The 15,068-nt window shown below is 38.7% G+C and overlaps 2 protein-coding genes across 2 annotated transcripts; one reads left to right on the forward strand and one right to left on the reverse strand.

Moving 5' to 3' along the window:
* The first annotated feature begins 645 nt into the window (after positions 1-645).
* LOC116207817 (zinc finger protein KNUCKLES-like) lies at positions 646-1,212 on the forward strand. The gene has a single exon (XM_031540909.1). It carries the CDS (start codon positions 646-648, stop codon positions 1,210-1,212), a length of 567 nt encoding a protein of 188 aa, XP_031396769.1.
* Positions 1,213-4,075: 2,863 nt separating this feature from the next.
* Positions 4,076-14,593, reverse strand: LOC116208001 (kinesin-like protein KIN-7K, chloroplastic). Its single transcript, XM_031541166.1, has 24 exons — positions 14,147-14,593; positions 13,544-13,848; positions 13,351-13,448; positions 13,000-13,089; positions 12,564-12,616; positions 11,638-11,703; positions 11,497-11,550; positions 11,131-11,190; positions 10,810-10,888; positions 10,441-10,508; positions 10,002-10,064; positions 9,612-9,716; positions 8,818-8,922; positions 8,619-8,726; positions 8,407-8,553; positions 7,770-7,952; positions 7,499-7,657; positions 6,805-7,035; positions 6,422-6,562; positions 5,880-6,002; positions 5,735-5,785; positions 5,431-5,478; positions 5,101-5,304; positions 4,076-4,930 (listed from the first exon to the last, which is right to left on the reverse strand). Exons 2-24 carry the CDS (start codon positions 13,792-13,794, stop codon positions 4,334-4,336), a joined length of 3,084 nt encoding a protein of 1,027 aa, XP_031397026.1. The 5' UTR covers positions 13,795-13,848; positions 14,147-14,593; the 3' UTR covers positions 4,076-4,333.
* Between the last annotated feature and the right edge of the window lie 475 nt (positions 14,594-15,068).

Genomic DNA, 15,068 nt, shown 5'->3' on the forward strand with positions numbered 1-15,068 from the left:
AATAATTTTTTCGATATGTGCCATAATATTGGAAGCTCAATAGTCCATGACTAATTCTGTTTAAGCCGACCAGGCTTTCTAAAGGTAAAATTTTCCCAATCAAAGATTTTTCTAATTAATTAACCCAATCCGATTTGATAAACAACATTGTTTTTCCCGATTACAAGAAATGTCCATTGATTTAGTAAAAAGAATTAAAAGCTAGATAGAGGGCACATGCTATTGCAAGAGATGACATGTACTACTGCACTGTATCATTTTTTTTAAAAGGCACAAGGGGCATAGTGGAGTAAATAAATCATCGCTTGGTAATCAAGAGGTTTTAAGTTCGAAACACATAGGAATTATCCGTACCATCTTATTAACTATTAAGATTTCTATTTAATTAGATTAAATTCACGAGCTTTTCTTGTAACTGAAAGAGGAAAAAAAAAAAGCACTCTTTCCCTTTAAGCTTTTCAAAACCCACCACCCCCGGGCTTCCTTAATTTCTCCTGAATAGCTCCATAATTTCCTCATATAAATATGCCAAATATACTTGTGTATGTGTGTGTATTTATATATCTGTAGCCTTCTGTAACCTTCCCATTCATTAAAAAAAAAAAAAGGCCTTCTCTTCTCCTTCTCTTTGCCTCTCTAGCTAAGATGGTTAGACCCAAGGCAAAGCCAAGCAAGGGTCTGGTCCTGAGGCCGGACATCATCGCTGGGGGAGAATGGCTAAGCCTCGAACCACCATTTGCCTTTGTTTGCTCATACTGCGCGAGGGCATTCCCATCCACGCAGGCGCTGGGAGGGCATCAAAATGCTCATCGGAAAGAAAAGAAAGACAAAAAGAAGCGCCTCGCCAAAGCTAAGAATGCTCTTCAAGGCATGTCTATGATTTCACCACAACCACTGGGGATGATATACCCATCACTCCCGTCATCTTTGGCGCTGCAGAACGGCCCATTCCTCCCAGTGCACTTCCCTCAGTACCCTCTCAATCACCACCCTGCAGGGTTCGTGCTGATGCAACAAGGGCAGCCCAGGAATCATAAGGGTAAGGGCATCATGATATTTCAGGAAGGCAGGAAGAAGCGTGGGCCACGAGGGGAGGCACCGAGGGGACAACCTCACAAGAATGCTAGGTCGAATGGACTAGCCAGGCAGTCCTCCTCGATCGGAAGCAGCAGTGGCTTGATCAATGACCTGGACTTGGAGTTGAGGCTGTGATTAACCAACAATAATCTATACAAGAAGAAGGAGAAGAAAATATGCATGCATGGTATAGCAAGAAGTCGATGGAGCTGCGTGCTAGGGGCAACTTATATATAAATATAAATATAATATATCAAAGTCATATATTATATATATTTTTGTATGTATGTAGTAAAGGGGCTTCTCGAGGGTAGAAAGTTGTGTGAGTGGTGAAATTAACTAAGAGTTCTTCTGTCAGTGTCAGTGTAATGTTCTCTATATACATGTTGCACCAAAACAATTTATGGATCTATATGTAGTAGCTAAGATTTATGTCATCTACTTATGGTTGCTGTTGCTTTGCTCAAATAGATGGAAGTTAAACTCATCGTTTTTTGTTTTCTTTTTTCCGGTGGGTTGAGGGGGCAAAAGCCCAAAAAAAAAAATATTAAAGATTACAAAAGCGGGATAAAGAAGCCTCAAAAAAATTAAACTCATCGTTTTCTTCCCCGGTTAACGGTTTTAATGAACACACATGCTCGTATTTCCTTCTATAGAATTTAACGACTATATATGAAACTGATTATATAGACAACAAAATGTGTTTAAACAAGATTAAATCTCTTGAAATTTCTTCCGATTTTACCGAACATGCGTGCTCATGTTTCCTTCTACAGAACTTAACGATTATATATGAAACCGACTGTATAAACGACGATAGGAGTGTTTAAACAAGATTAAATCTCTTGAAATTTCTTCCGGTCGTTAATTAATGATTTGGTGAACACAACATATCGTTGAATTAATACATGGATAGAGCTAGAAGCATCTCTATAGTTGAAGTGAATCAAACTCTGATGATCAATTATGACAAAAACAGTTACAGTCAACCATACTCACCCATTATATAAGTTGAAATTGATGACATTCACTTGCATGCAAGTGATTAAACACGAGGAAGAGACTGACTGAGCAGATTGCTCGGCGTTTTCTCTCCTTCCATGGGAAATTTAATCAGTTCGTTTCAACCGTATTGTCATTATCTCATTTTTTGCTTCCCCTCTTGAGCATGAATTTAGGGAGAAGCGACACCTTCCTTAATTTTGCCTTTTTCTGATGGGGCTGGACACATATTTCTTCCCATGTACATGCATACATGTGTATGTATATATATATATATACATACATATATATTAATTACGATATCAACTGTAGTATCTAATTTATTTAGATGACGACTAGCTAATATATAATAAGGTCATGTACAAGAAGTAATGCAAGTCAGAAAAGTAGGCCAATTTAATTAGAGAGGAAAAGGTTTAATATAGAATAAGTAATGAGCTATGATAATACATTTTCGCGGTACGAGCTCGTATACGTCTACGTTCTTACAATCCCTCCTTGAGCAGTCAAAGCTCGCAAGTCCGGTGCATCCATATTTTACAGAAATTAAGTCCATCGCTTTTCAGGTCGTTATTAACGAACTTCCGGTTACATATTTATCATTCGCCGTACACGACAATTATAAGATTTGTTTCCACAAGCCGACACAAATCCGCGTGTCAGCCGGCAATGCAGACACTAATAAGGAGAACTCAAAACCAAATTGATTCTATTTCGATTAGAATGAAGGCTCAATGGCCTAATATAATGAAGTAAAAATCCTCATAAATAGCCACCGAAAAAAATCTTCACGACTAAAAGATTGGGACACAGATAGTCTCACAACGAGAATTAAACATGTAATTTCTTGATTGACAACTGAGAGCGTGTGTCACTGCGTTACACTCTTTTTATCAACTAGATTGATTCTTCAAATAGCAATGTGTTGTACGTTGCCGATAGATCAAAATTAGTTTCCAGCAATGCAAGTATATACAGGGACTGTGTAGGGACCAAATAGAGATATGCAAACAATAAATTGCAGATTACACGGTTTTATTAATCTAGTCTGTGGAGTTATTTCGATCTGATCTCATGAAATTGTTTTCATGTTACGGGCAAGGAAGGAATCCCGGTCAAGAATAAATTGCAGATTGATTAGATAATAAATATATTTCTTTTTTTTTCTTTCCACTTTAATTATGTGTATTCGTCAGTAAATGATGAGTTGGCTGTGAGACCCTTTTTACAGGCCATGCGACGGCCACATCAGATTTTCTGTTAAGACTGTCAGATCAGCAAGAGACAAAGTACGAATACGTACGGTGATACCCGTGTTAAGACATTTGACTTATTTTTACGTCAAGTCAAATATTGTTCAGAAAAAAAAAGTAAAGTCAAACAAAAAATAAAAAATATATATAATTTTTGTATTTTAAGTTCTTCTTTTGCCAACAGAAAATTCTCAACCAGCGGGCCCACGTCGTTCCACGCAATCTGTAGAACCTCAATCTTCTTTGTTTTTGTTAGATTATTGACCCCGACTTATTTATTTTTCATTTTTTACGTGTATATTGATATTCGAAAACTTAATGAGTTCATACTAATTCAATTTGAGTAAGATCGACTCATCAAGAAGTAAAATTTTTTCAATTAATGATTTTTTTTCATTCATATAACTCAAAATCCAACCCCTTAAACCAATCATTGTTGGTAAAACCCGACTTACCTTTGGCTTGTATGGATGGATAATGGATTTATAAAGTTTTTTTTTCCCGACACACAATGGATGAAAAGTTAAAGCAGAATTATGTCACCTTTAATTTAGTACCATCTTTTCTACCTCCTTTCTCGGGTAAGTACTAGGCAGACTCGGGGGCCTAAGCCCCGATAAAAGGAAATATTGAAAAAGGAAACGAACTAACAAACACAGAAATGAGATAAGAGAGTCCTAGTAAGACTTTCAAACCGGCAAACTTTGATGCCGGTCAGAGAGGTGATAGGAATGCGACACGGATTAAGTTCAAGATGTAATCCATTGATGAAAAGTGCTCGAAGTCAGAAGTTAGCATAAATGGTATATCCATGCCTTTACAACGATTAGCAGAGAGAAATGCTTTAATACAATAGCGACCGAAGAAGAAGAGAAGAAGGAGAAGGAAAACCATCAATCCGGTATGTACAATAGCCCAGCACTCGCAACCCCCGACACGGATTTGTACAACCTATTCAAAACCAATCGCCTAGACTCATTCACCCCCCAAAAACCTTCGAGTCATTGACTCTCTTTCGTTGAATCGGGACCATCGTTCTCGACAGCATTGGATTTCTTCAGCTTCGCCACAAGAACCCACATGTTGGCCAGTTCATTCTCGAGGTAAGCCTCCCTCTGTTTTGACTCCTCCACCTTCGTCTGCAGCTCGGCCTCCCTCTGGTCCTTCTCGAGGAGGGCAGCCTCGTATGCCAGTTCTCTCTCGCGAATCACTGCAAGCTCCCTCTTCATATCGGCAGATGTTGGGACCACCCCTTGGTCTTGCCTCTTCATCAGATGGCTGTCCGATCTTCGCCCGTTCCTAAGAGTGCTGGTGGCTCTACGAGAGGAGGGGGAGTGGGAGTGGGAGTGGGAGTGGGAGTGGGAGTGGGAATGAGACTGGGAGCTCTTGAGGGCAGTCAACTCGGAAGTCAGCTTTTCGTTGTGGGTCATGAGCTTGGCTACTTCTTCCGAAAGGGCCTTCAGCTCCACTGCTGCTGCTGAGGCTAGCCCTTTTGCGTAAGAGCTGTCCTCTGCAAGTTTCTGGTTTCTAACTTCGAGTTGTTTGTTTGTCTCGGTCAATTCAGTCGCTTTCTGTTTCAGTTCTTCTATAAGAGTTTCCTGTAGGGTGAGATTTCAATGGCAAAATAATCATATCATATAATAGAGCTTAATAAATCAGAGTCTTGCATTTGATATTTTGATACTTTTTTTAATTATTTTATTCGATATAAGTGCATCCCTCTGTCCCGGGTATTAGTACAGAAAGATAGGAGGCCAAGAGGACAAACCTTTGCCTGTAAAAGTGAGACTTCACTTGTGTCACTCGACTCTGCATTTCCTCTGTTGAGGTTGAGCTCCACAAGAAAGCTTTTGGCTCCACTGATTCGTTGCGAAGAACTTCCCGTGGGGTTGAAGCTTTCGAGTTCCAGTGCGTCAGAGAGCTGTTGCTTCAAGGATGCTACCATTGCTTGCAATTCTTCACATTGATGGATCTGAAAAATAGCGATGAAAATTACCAGAAAAACTCACGTCGGAACTTAATGGTAGAATTAGAAACAAATTTGAACATGAATCTGGGAAGGGATTCATATTTATTTGGTTCATGAAGGAAGCAGTACCTTCTGGTTGAGCTGTTCTTGGATTATACGATTGTCTGCCGCTTTAACCTATTGCAAGAAGCATGTCAGATCACGTCGATATATATTAAGTCTCATGGCTTAATAATTTATCCAAAACAAAACATAACATATTAACTCATGAAATATCACACACTTTGAAGCAGAACATATAGAGGCCACGAAATAAGGTTATCAACTTGTTTTCGATCAAAACTTGTTGATTTCCTATGAGCTACATGATTGATAGTATAAGGAGATTTATCAAAAATTCTGTATGATCTATAAGAAGGTTATGAATCATCACCTCGAGTTCAAAGGACTTCTCATTCAGTTGTGCCATCAAGTCAGTAACAGACTGCATCCAAGAAGGATATGTAGAGAAGCATTACAATCTCGCAGATCCAATCTCAAAGACAGGCAATGACATTTGCGGTGAAAGTAAAACTTACTTGAGATACTTCATGATCTGGCTTTTTTTGCGAAGCCATAATAGAATCAGCAACTTGCTTTTCCAATGAAGCTATTTGTTCATTTTTCCCCTTGATTTCCTCATTCAGCTTCCTCATCTCCACCTTCAACACAATCAATCTCTATAAGATCCTGCCTCTTGGTTATAAACATAACAAACATCCCACGGGACATAAATTTTCAAGCCTAATCTGAGAAGGGAGAATAAAGACATGTTTGGCACAGTGTGCACTAGGATGTTGTAAATGAGACGGTACATATTCCACATTGATGAAAGGGGAGAAGGAAGACATCTTATGGTATCAAAACTTCCAGGAGGACGGAGGACAGGCGGATACACATCAGGGACAGATTCCCTTATTCAATGAAGTTAAATAGAGGCCTAAGAAAAGAGATGTGATTTTCACCAAAAGATTTCCAGTGAAGATGGAAAATCATAGTTTACTTGAGTGTTATTGTACCACAGCCAAAATGCTTCTTAACGATATTCCTTTGCCTGCAACAAGTTAATTCAGAAAATTACTTGAATCAGCTCTTTCTGGGGATTTCTTGCAGCCTCCTCGCTCAACCGCTTCAAAGCACTTGTATGAAATGCCACTTCTCCTGCCAGAATCTTCTGCTGCTCCCTCAAAAGCTCGATCTGATCCATTGATTTTAAACTACTCTGGGATCCCAAAAGAACGAAGCATAAGCAATCCATGTGAACTACTTCCCAGTAAAAAATGAGGGGAAGAGGGCGAATTCAGTGGAGAGCAACATTTAAGATTCAACATTTTCAAGAGAAGACTGTCAAGAATGACAGGTCTTATCGTTTTCCTCCATTATTCATAATTTACCAGGAAAAAAACCACTGACACTATCTCGAGTAGAGAGATCAGGCTCCATGGAAACATGAAAACAGCTTACCAGAGGTGTTTCATGCCCCAGAAAGTTATCATCACGCATGTCTCTATCCTCTCTCATCTCTGAAAAAAGGTCGGCTGATGGAGAACTTTCTGCCACCAGAGAATGGGAATGTCTTGACTCTGTCTGAAAGTTGCCATTCTCTCCTTGAGGGGTTGAAGGTGTGCTAATGGATTTCACTCCACTAGACTTGTCGCTAGTGCTTACCAACGTCCCCGTGCTACTATCACGTCTCTGCCGATTACAAGAAAACGCCAGACATTCAGTAGGTTGTATACTAAATTAATAAGTGCCAAACTGCAACTAATAATTTCTCTGGAATTTAATTGGACTTTAGAGGTGTTTATGGTGAGATAGTGACAGAAATTAAAAAAGAAAAAAAAGTTCAAGCTACACCAAAGAAATCTGTGAAATTACAGCAATAAAGAAAAGCTCTTTTGAAAGCAGAAAATGCATTAAATCATTGGTTTAGTTAAACCTCTGATTAACAATATTTAATAAGCACCTTTTGTTTAACAAGGTTAGCATTTTTTAGATAATATAAATTCCACATTAAAAAGAAAAGTCACGTCCCAATAGATATTTTTCTTTGGAAATAACCACTAGATTCTTTGGAAATAACCACTAGCTTCACAAATCTGATCATCTAATTTTACTTGGTATGACTTAATGAAGTAAGAGATTCAGAAAGACATACTCGTGGCTTTAACCAGTTTAGCAAGCCATGTTTCTTGCTCTTCTTTTCCTCCTTATGTACATCATCTGTTGTTTCAACATTGCCCTCTACAGAAACATAAATGTCGACATTTTCATCATCTAACATCAGGTCCCGCCTTTTGTAAGGAAGATATGCAAGCTGCACAATGCAAACAAGAAAAAGTCTACATGAAATTTGTTGAGATCTAAAACAGCAGAACTTGGAAACAACACAAACATATATAATAAGACTGTGAAAACTTCAACTACACCTCTTCTTCCCCAAAAGAGTGTCTTCTCCTGGGAACTGGTCGCTGAGGAAATCTTGATGACTGGGAATCTTTTGTGGATACTAATATCAGTTTTGTTAGCCTCTGTATTCTGCCCAATAGAGCAGCTTTAGCTTCCTCCTCTTGCTCTAATCTGGATTGCAGCTTAACTTGACCATCCTCTAGCTTTATGATCAAATTAACAAATAAAACTGTCAGCAGAAAAGAAAAAAATTGTAATGCACTCAGTAATCTTTACTTTTACTCTCCATTATCAATCACTATAAGTAGTATCTGCACTTGCATGAAGATGAATAGGCGTTTTATTGACTTCATAGCTATAGCATGATTTGATAATAAATGATGCATGTAATAGAGAAGTAGAAAGAACAGCTGTTAGAGGGCTGCATGTGATGATTGATGAGATCAAACGCCAGCAATTTCAGAGATAGTCTAGAGAATCTTGTTTAGGATAGAAGAAGTTCAGATAGAGTTATATACGCTTTCATGCTGTTGAGCTATATGGTTATCAGTCCTTACATTGACCTTTGACGTGATTTATATTTCATTCATGTGAACAGAATATACATTATATATAGCAAGCACAAGGAAATCCTCAATCATTTCATCAGAACTGTACCTTTTGTTTCAGGACCACAAGGTCATCTTCTGCACCATCTTTGAGTTGAGGAATTGGGACAATACCCCGTTTTAGCTGTTCTAGCTCTTCTTTTAAGCGGCGTATTTCATATTGATACTTTTTGATCAGTGACTTCTCATCAATAATCTGCATAAATGATAATAAATATAAGGGTTGTGAAATGCAGTCACTATCAACCAACACAAGCATACCTTGTTTTGTGCTGCTTGAATTTCAATGTGTTTCGCACGATGTGCAAACTTCAATGTATTATGCGTCTCTTCGGAATTGCTCGAGGAAGGAGTGAGAGTGCAAATAAGCTGGTGTTTCAGGAGAACATAAATCAACATGAGTTCCTACAAACACCCACTGAAAAGTTGGCACGGTTGCTATATGTAATGTCAGTCTTACTGATACACGCCCATGACCGCTTAGAGAGGATTGAAGAAGCCTCGTCAATTTGGAGTCTCTATAAGGTATATGAGTTGCTCTACCATCAGTTAACTTGGATATAACCTATGACAATAAGAAGTCTATCACAATTAATAACCTACTATATGCAATAACCATATATTAACAGAGATTAATGGAAGCTGTGTGGCCTCAAAAAAACAAAATAAAATGGCAATAGAAAACAGAGTGACTGACACTAGTGCATGCTTACATTTTAACCTTTAGCTCAGATAATTGCTATATCCAATTGATGTTAGTTTTATTTTCCAAAACAGATTGATTCAAATTGGAAATTACTTGTGGTTAAGCTGAACTGAACTGCATATAGTTTTACGTTCACAGGAACATCTCCTTTTCTTTCTCTATCACACCGTGTCCTCTCTCCTTTTTACAAATAAATACCAGATATGTAGATTGCAAACTACAGTAGAAAGGATTTATTATCTCTTGTTCTATCAAAACCAAAAAGTGAAGCCTTCATCAAGGTAAAGAAAAGAAAAGCATTGCTTTCATATCAAGACAGCAAGTGACAAGTCCATCTGGTTCAGAACAGATACAACAGTGAGCATCCTGTTTCACATAAATGTGGTTCACAATAAAAAGCAATATCAGAACCTTTTGTCAAATTGGACAATCCACACTCAGTTAGATGTTCAAAAAAAAAAAACACACAAAGAAAGAAAGAGAAAGAGAAAAGGAAGAAAAGGCATCAGAGTTCTCAGTTCTGATAGATAGTGAGTTTAAGGCCTCACAGTTCCAAGAGTTAGCAGGCTTTTATTAATGTATGATCCTTCCTTCCTCCTTACACCAGAAGTTTCAACCTTTGAGCTCTCAGAACCTGCCAGATCGATGAGGTTCTGCATGTATAAGTAAAACATATAGAAGTTATGAACTGCAAAATTAACATGACCAAGAGAATCAGCAATAACAAAATGCTCTAAATAGCATTATAGTGAATTAGAATACTCGAGAGGCAAATTATTTCAGGTGTGCTTGAGGGAGGGAAATGGAGGGAGAAGGAAGGAAATTTGGAATCTATATATTTCTATAAAAGTTTCCCATTACCCTCCTCCTCCCATTCCCTCCCTCACAAACAAAGCCTTCAAAGTAAATACTGCCAACAGTAAGACTTTAGAAATTACCAGTTGAGACAAAGTCACAGCTTCCCCTTCGCAGTGTTCTCCACAGGGACTACTCTCTATTGTCTGTTATTACAGGTAGAAAAAGAACCATCACATTTCTATTATCATATAGTTGAAGTGCCGCAAGCTTGAGCATACTATTTGTCCTGGGATAAGCTATAACGTACATAGTATTATAGACTCCACTAATGTGGCTGCATATTGAATAAGGGTACATAAATTTATTCTGATCAGTGAGAAAAGTGGACCTAAATCTTCTCATGGGCAGGAGTCTGGACATAATTTTTAGGAAGCAGAAATTATGAGCTTTACAATATTAATTATAAATTAGTTCTGCAGTGATTTTTGAGCAGAACAAAAGATTACTACCAGAAAGTTTATACACATGCAGAAAAGACTTGGCGTAATATCAATGCCTCACAGTATAGAAGAAACTTACAAGGGTAAATATTGTATGGCTCCTGCTGCTTAGTAAATTGAAGTTCGTGGAGCCAACATGCCGATGCTCTGTTTCCAATTAGTAAAACCATTTTTAAGGAATGTAAACAGATCATTCATTTAATTTCAGAAAGAAGGAAAGTAATAAGCGGCTGAAACCATATATTGAATAAGATAACAACTAAAACTGCACTCCTATGACAACAAGCAGAATCTCTTAATATGTCTATTCCCATAAAATCAATAGAAAATTTTTCAAAAATTTCTCTAAGCAATAAGCATGACATAACTACCACTCATCAATATAAGTACAAGTTAAGCTCCAAACTTCCTTTTTGACTTTAGGATAAATGTAAATCCATGCATTTACCTTCTCCAGCAGCTATCAAGGAAAGGGCATGAGCAGGGGACAATACAACTTCCTCCTTTACTCCTTCCACGAAAGTTCCCTGCAATAGTCATATTGGCAAAGTCAAGCATTTTGTCTCAACTGCATAACATTATCAGATTTTCATACCAACAGGAGGAAATCCTGTTCCCACTCTATCTATTATTAAACTACCTTGTTTCTTTGCTAAGGTGACCTCTGTTCAAAGTATTTCCGCATTCTACTTTTAGTCCTTATGAAGCACAACATACATAACTAAATCTTGCAATTTTAGCAAAGATATATAGTACAAATATGCAGTACCTGAGCATCTTCTCTGATTCTTAGATTTTGTCCGGCTGGATTTAGTAAATCATTGACAACCTACAATTGAGAACACCTCATAATTGCAGTTCAGAAATGATTTTTCCTCCCATTCGGAATATGCCGTATCTCTCTGCTGGACAGAATGCCCTTGTTTTTAATAATATTTAGAACCATGCCCCGCAGAGATTCCGTTGTGCCGAATTCGGAGGTAATAGAATAACTCAATTGCAGTTACTTGATAGTCACTAAATACAAGATAGGGCTAGAACTGTTGGTATAAGGAGGACAGAAGCAACCAAAACAGGAAAACAATTTATCATAAGAATTATCAGGTAATTCCCAGAGAAATCAAAAGAAGCTCACCTCATTATATATCTCCAAGTATGAAACACGAAGAAGAAATTCTCTATTTGGAGTCTACAAAACAAAAACAATAGATAATGATTTTTATCAAAGGTATAAGAGGACCAGCATTCCACAGTTAATGACTTCTAGAAAAGGTACCTCCTGAATGATACTGAAAGCATCTTTCACAGCCAATGGTATAATACCAGGGGACCTTTGATCACCCTGCAATAAGCCCAGTGCACACATTATATAACGGATGGCTCAACTTGTCAATAACATAACACTATAATACATTATCAAAATTATTTTACAGAAAACATGGATTCCAGAGGGTGCCTAGAAAAGAAGAGGACCAAATATAGAGAAGACAAATGATGTTTCCTATTTATAACACAACTTATCTCTACAGATACTTAAATAAGAAGTCACATAGACTTTACATAAAAAATAAATAAATAAAAGAGAGCGAGAGAGAGTAAGAGAAGGAATAGTAAGTTTATGATCATATATAAGAGGTTGGAGAGTTGTTATGCCATGAGATACTACAAATCTGACCATAACATCATGCAGGAAGCCAATTGAAATATTTAACATGCTCATGAAGTTTGGAAAACATCCAATACTTTCTGCATAACATACAAGGAAGATAGCCAGAAGTCACTACATTGTTCCCTCACGTGTGCATGGAATACTACTACCTCCACTCTCTGCGATTAATATGTCCCAGTGGCATAGCTTAGAGCATTAAATACATGTTTCTAAACTTTTCAGCAGCAATGTTAAGTTGGAACGCCTCACGAATAGAAGCTTTTAGTGACAATGTTATTGTTTACCATTAATGTCGGCACATCATTTGACGATTCCAGAATTTCTCAACTCAATTAAAGATTATAAAGTGCAAGAAATTTACAGGACAATTAATTTATTCCAGAGCCCACTAGAGATTACTAGCAGGATTTACTCATTTTGATTATTAAGAATACAAGCATGCAAAGCATAAAATTACTGCTTAACAATATTGAATGGGGCAAAGTTACACTTTACAATGTGTCATAAGTAAAAAAAAGAATAAATGATCTCACATGCATAGTGTGAGTCTTTCCACTGCTCGTCACACCATATGCGAATATAGTTCCTGTAAAAGAAAAATTATAGGACATATATATTATCGGTTTGGCTGCCAGCAAAGACATTCAATCAAACTTGTGAGAATTCACAGCATTGCAAATTGTTTTTATGCCTTAGTAGATTACACAATGCTACTCATCAAAACGCGCTTTTCACCTTTCAGAAGGTTCTTACTGCCATTTCTATTGTTAAACTTCGTGGACGCTTGTTTAATTCCCAGTGCTCCCTTTGCTACTAGATGCACCTCGATTCCTCATGTTCACCATTTCTAAACACGAATTTCACCTGACTGTCGTCTCAATAGATGCTATTCGTACATACCCTCATTTCATGAAACTATAAGGAGTGATGAGCATGAATTGTTCAAGAAAAGGGATTTTTACAACATACCATTGATTCCTTCCATAGCACCACTAATAACATGCTGGGCTGCCACATCATAGACATGCCGAGTTGTGGTTGTTGGGCCAAAAACCCTGTCTAGAGGCGCGAATGAGAAGATAAGCAAACTATCAGGCATTCATCTATATAACACCTATAAGAGAATATCTCCCCTTAGGATGATAGACAAACTCAACGTGAAGTCGGTTCGCAGTCGTTAATTTGTTGATAGTACTTTCTAGTGTAAATTAATTAATTATTGCATATCCAGGCGATAAGACGATCAAACCAACGGCATTGAAATCATATTTGCAAGCATTAACAATGTCGGAGACAGTGGGAGTACTTTTAGAATCTCACCATATGCATAGGCTATGGAAGGATTGTGCTCATTGCGCACAATTGTTTCTCCATCAGCATACCAAGCAATTTCCTCCCCTTGACGAATTTCCCTCGGGCTATCACACAAAGCCAGGAAGGGTCACATAAGCAATTTCCGATGAAAAAAGCTAAATCAATCAGAAACTAAAGACTGCAAGAAGCCCGAATGCACCTGAGTGGCCGAAACCGAACAGTCACCGTGACATTCTCCTTTGATCTGTCAGCATCCACGGACAAGCTCTCCGAATAAAAAAACTGAGGCTTACTCCGAGCTGAAGAAGACGCCGGCGAGCTCTGACCATCGACAGACGTTTCTACATACTGTTTGGAAGACGAAGTCGTGGAAGAAGAAGGAGAATTGACTGCTCCCGAACCACCAAGACCTGATCTCTTGGACTTGGACGACCTCTGTTTGGAAGCCATTGTCCCTTCCAATCAGTCCCCAAAGCGAACAGAACGTACAGCGCCCCGGAGAACCTGTTAAGAACCTCTGTTACAGTATGCACAAACCGAACCGAATCGAATATTCACAAGTCAATTCCAATTCCACTGCTGCAAGTACAGCTCAGACCACTGCTGCCTTATCCAATTCCAATCGGTTCCTCCAGCAAATTCGGAGGAACAAAAATGATACAGCCGTGAGACAGAAGGAAGAATCAATGCCGAGGAGAGGAGTCGACGACAAGCAAAGCGAATTCACAATCTCCAGCAAAATCCGCTACCATTTACGGACAAATGGAGCTGAGAAAATGGACAGGGGAGGGGAGACTGGTACCTGGAGTCAAAATCAGAGGAGCATTGCGCTGCGGTCTACTCGAAGAAGAAGGAGGAGAAGCAGGAGTGGGGCTTTAAGGGGAGGAAGAGGAAGCGGAGATCTCTCCGGAGCTTGCGGACGACAGATCTAAGTCTAGTAGGAGAAGAAGAACATCATCATCATTATAATCATCATCATCACATCGCCATTGATTAGAATAGGGAGATAATTGGCAAGTCAGTGAAAAGCAAGGGGAGCTCGTTCTCCCTGTCTGTCTGTCTGTCTCTATAGCTTTCTCTCTCTAGCTCTTTAGCTGTAGCTCGAGGGGTTTACTCTTCTTCTCCATATAATTTGTTTGCCTTGGAAGCGATGCCCTCCATCAAAGGCAAAGGCAAATGGCACTTTCAGTCCTTTCCCCACTTTTCAGAGTAAGAGAGAGAGAGAGAGAGAGAGAGAGAGTAGGAAAGAGAAAGAGAAAGGACTTTTTTTTTTTGGTGATTAACAGAAAAGAAAAAACAGTGGAATTATGTGAAGAAAAAGTTTATACGTACCGCCGGAGAGGGAGAGAGAGAGAGAAAGATGATTTGCAGAGGTGAGCGTGAGCTGAGTTAAGCTTCAAGCGGTGGGTTGGGCGGGGCTTGAGGCTGACCGAGTGGGGCTTATAAAAAAAAAGTAAATAAATTTGGGGGTTGTATTTAATTTTTGTGAAATAAAGGGGGGGTAGGGGGCAAGCGAGTACAGATCCCGCAGTCACGGGGGTCGCGTGACTCTGTGAGAGTCAGCTAGCTGGTCCGGACACTTTTGCATGTGGTCCCTACACCGAAGTTCTGATCGCAGTCTTTACTCTTTGTAATTGCCCAAAGGCCCCTTCGACTCACTTTAATTCTCTAAAGTTGCCCATATTCTACGTTGTTTGAAAATTATAAGCCATTAGATAAAGGGT

Source organism: Punica granatum, chromosome 5 (assembly GCF_007655135.1).
Source record: "Punica granatum isolate Tunisia-2019 chromosome 5, ASM765513v2, whole genome shotgun sequence".
Taxonomy (NCBI): domain Eukaryota; kingdom Viridiplantae; phylum Streptophyta; class Magnoliopsida; order Myrtales; family Lythraceae; genus Punica; species Punica granatum.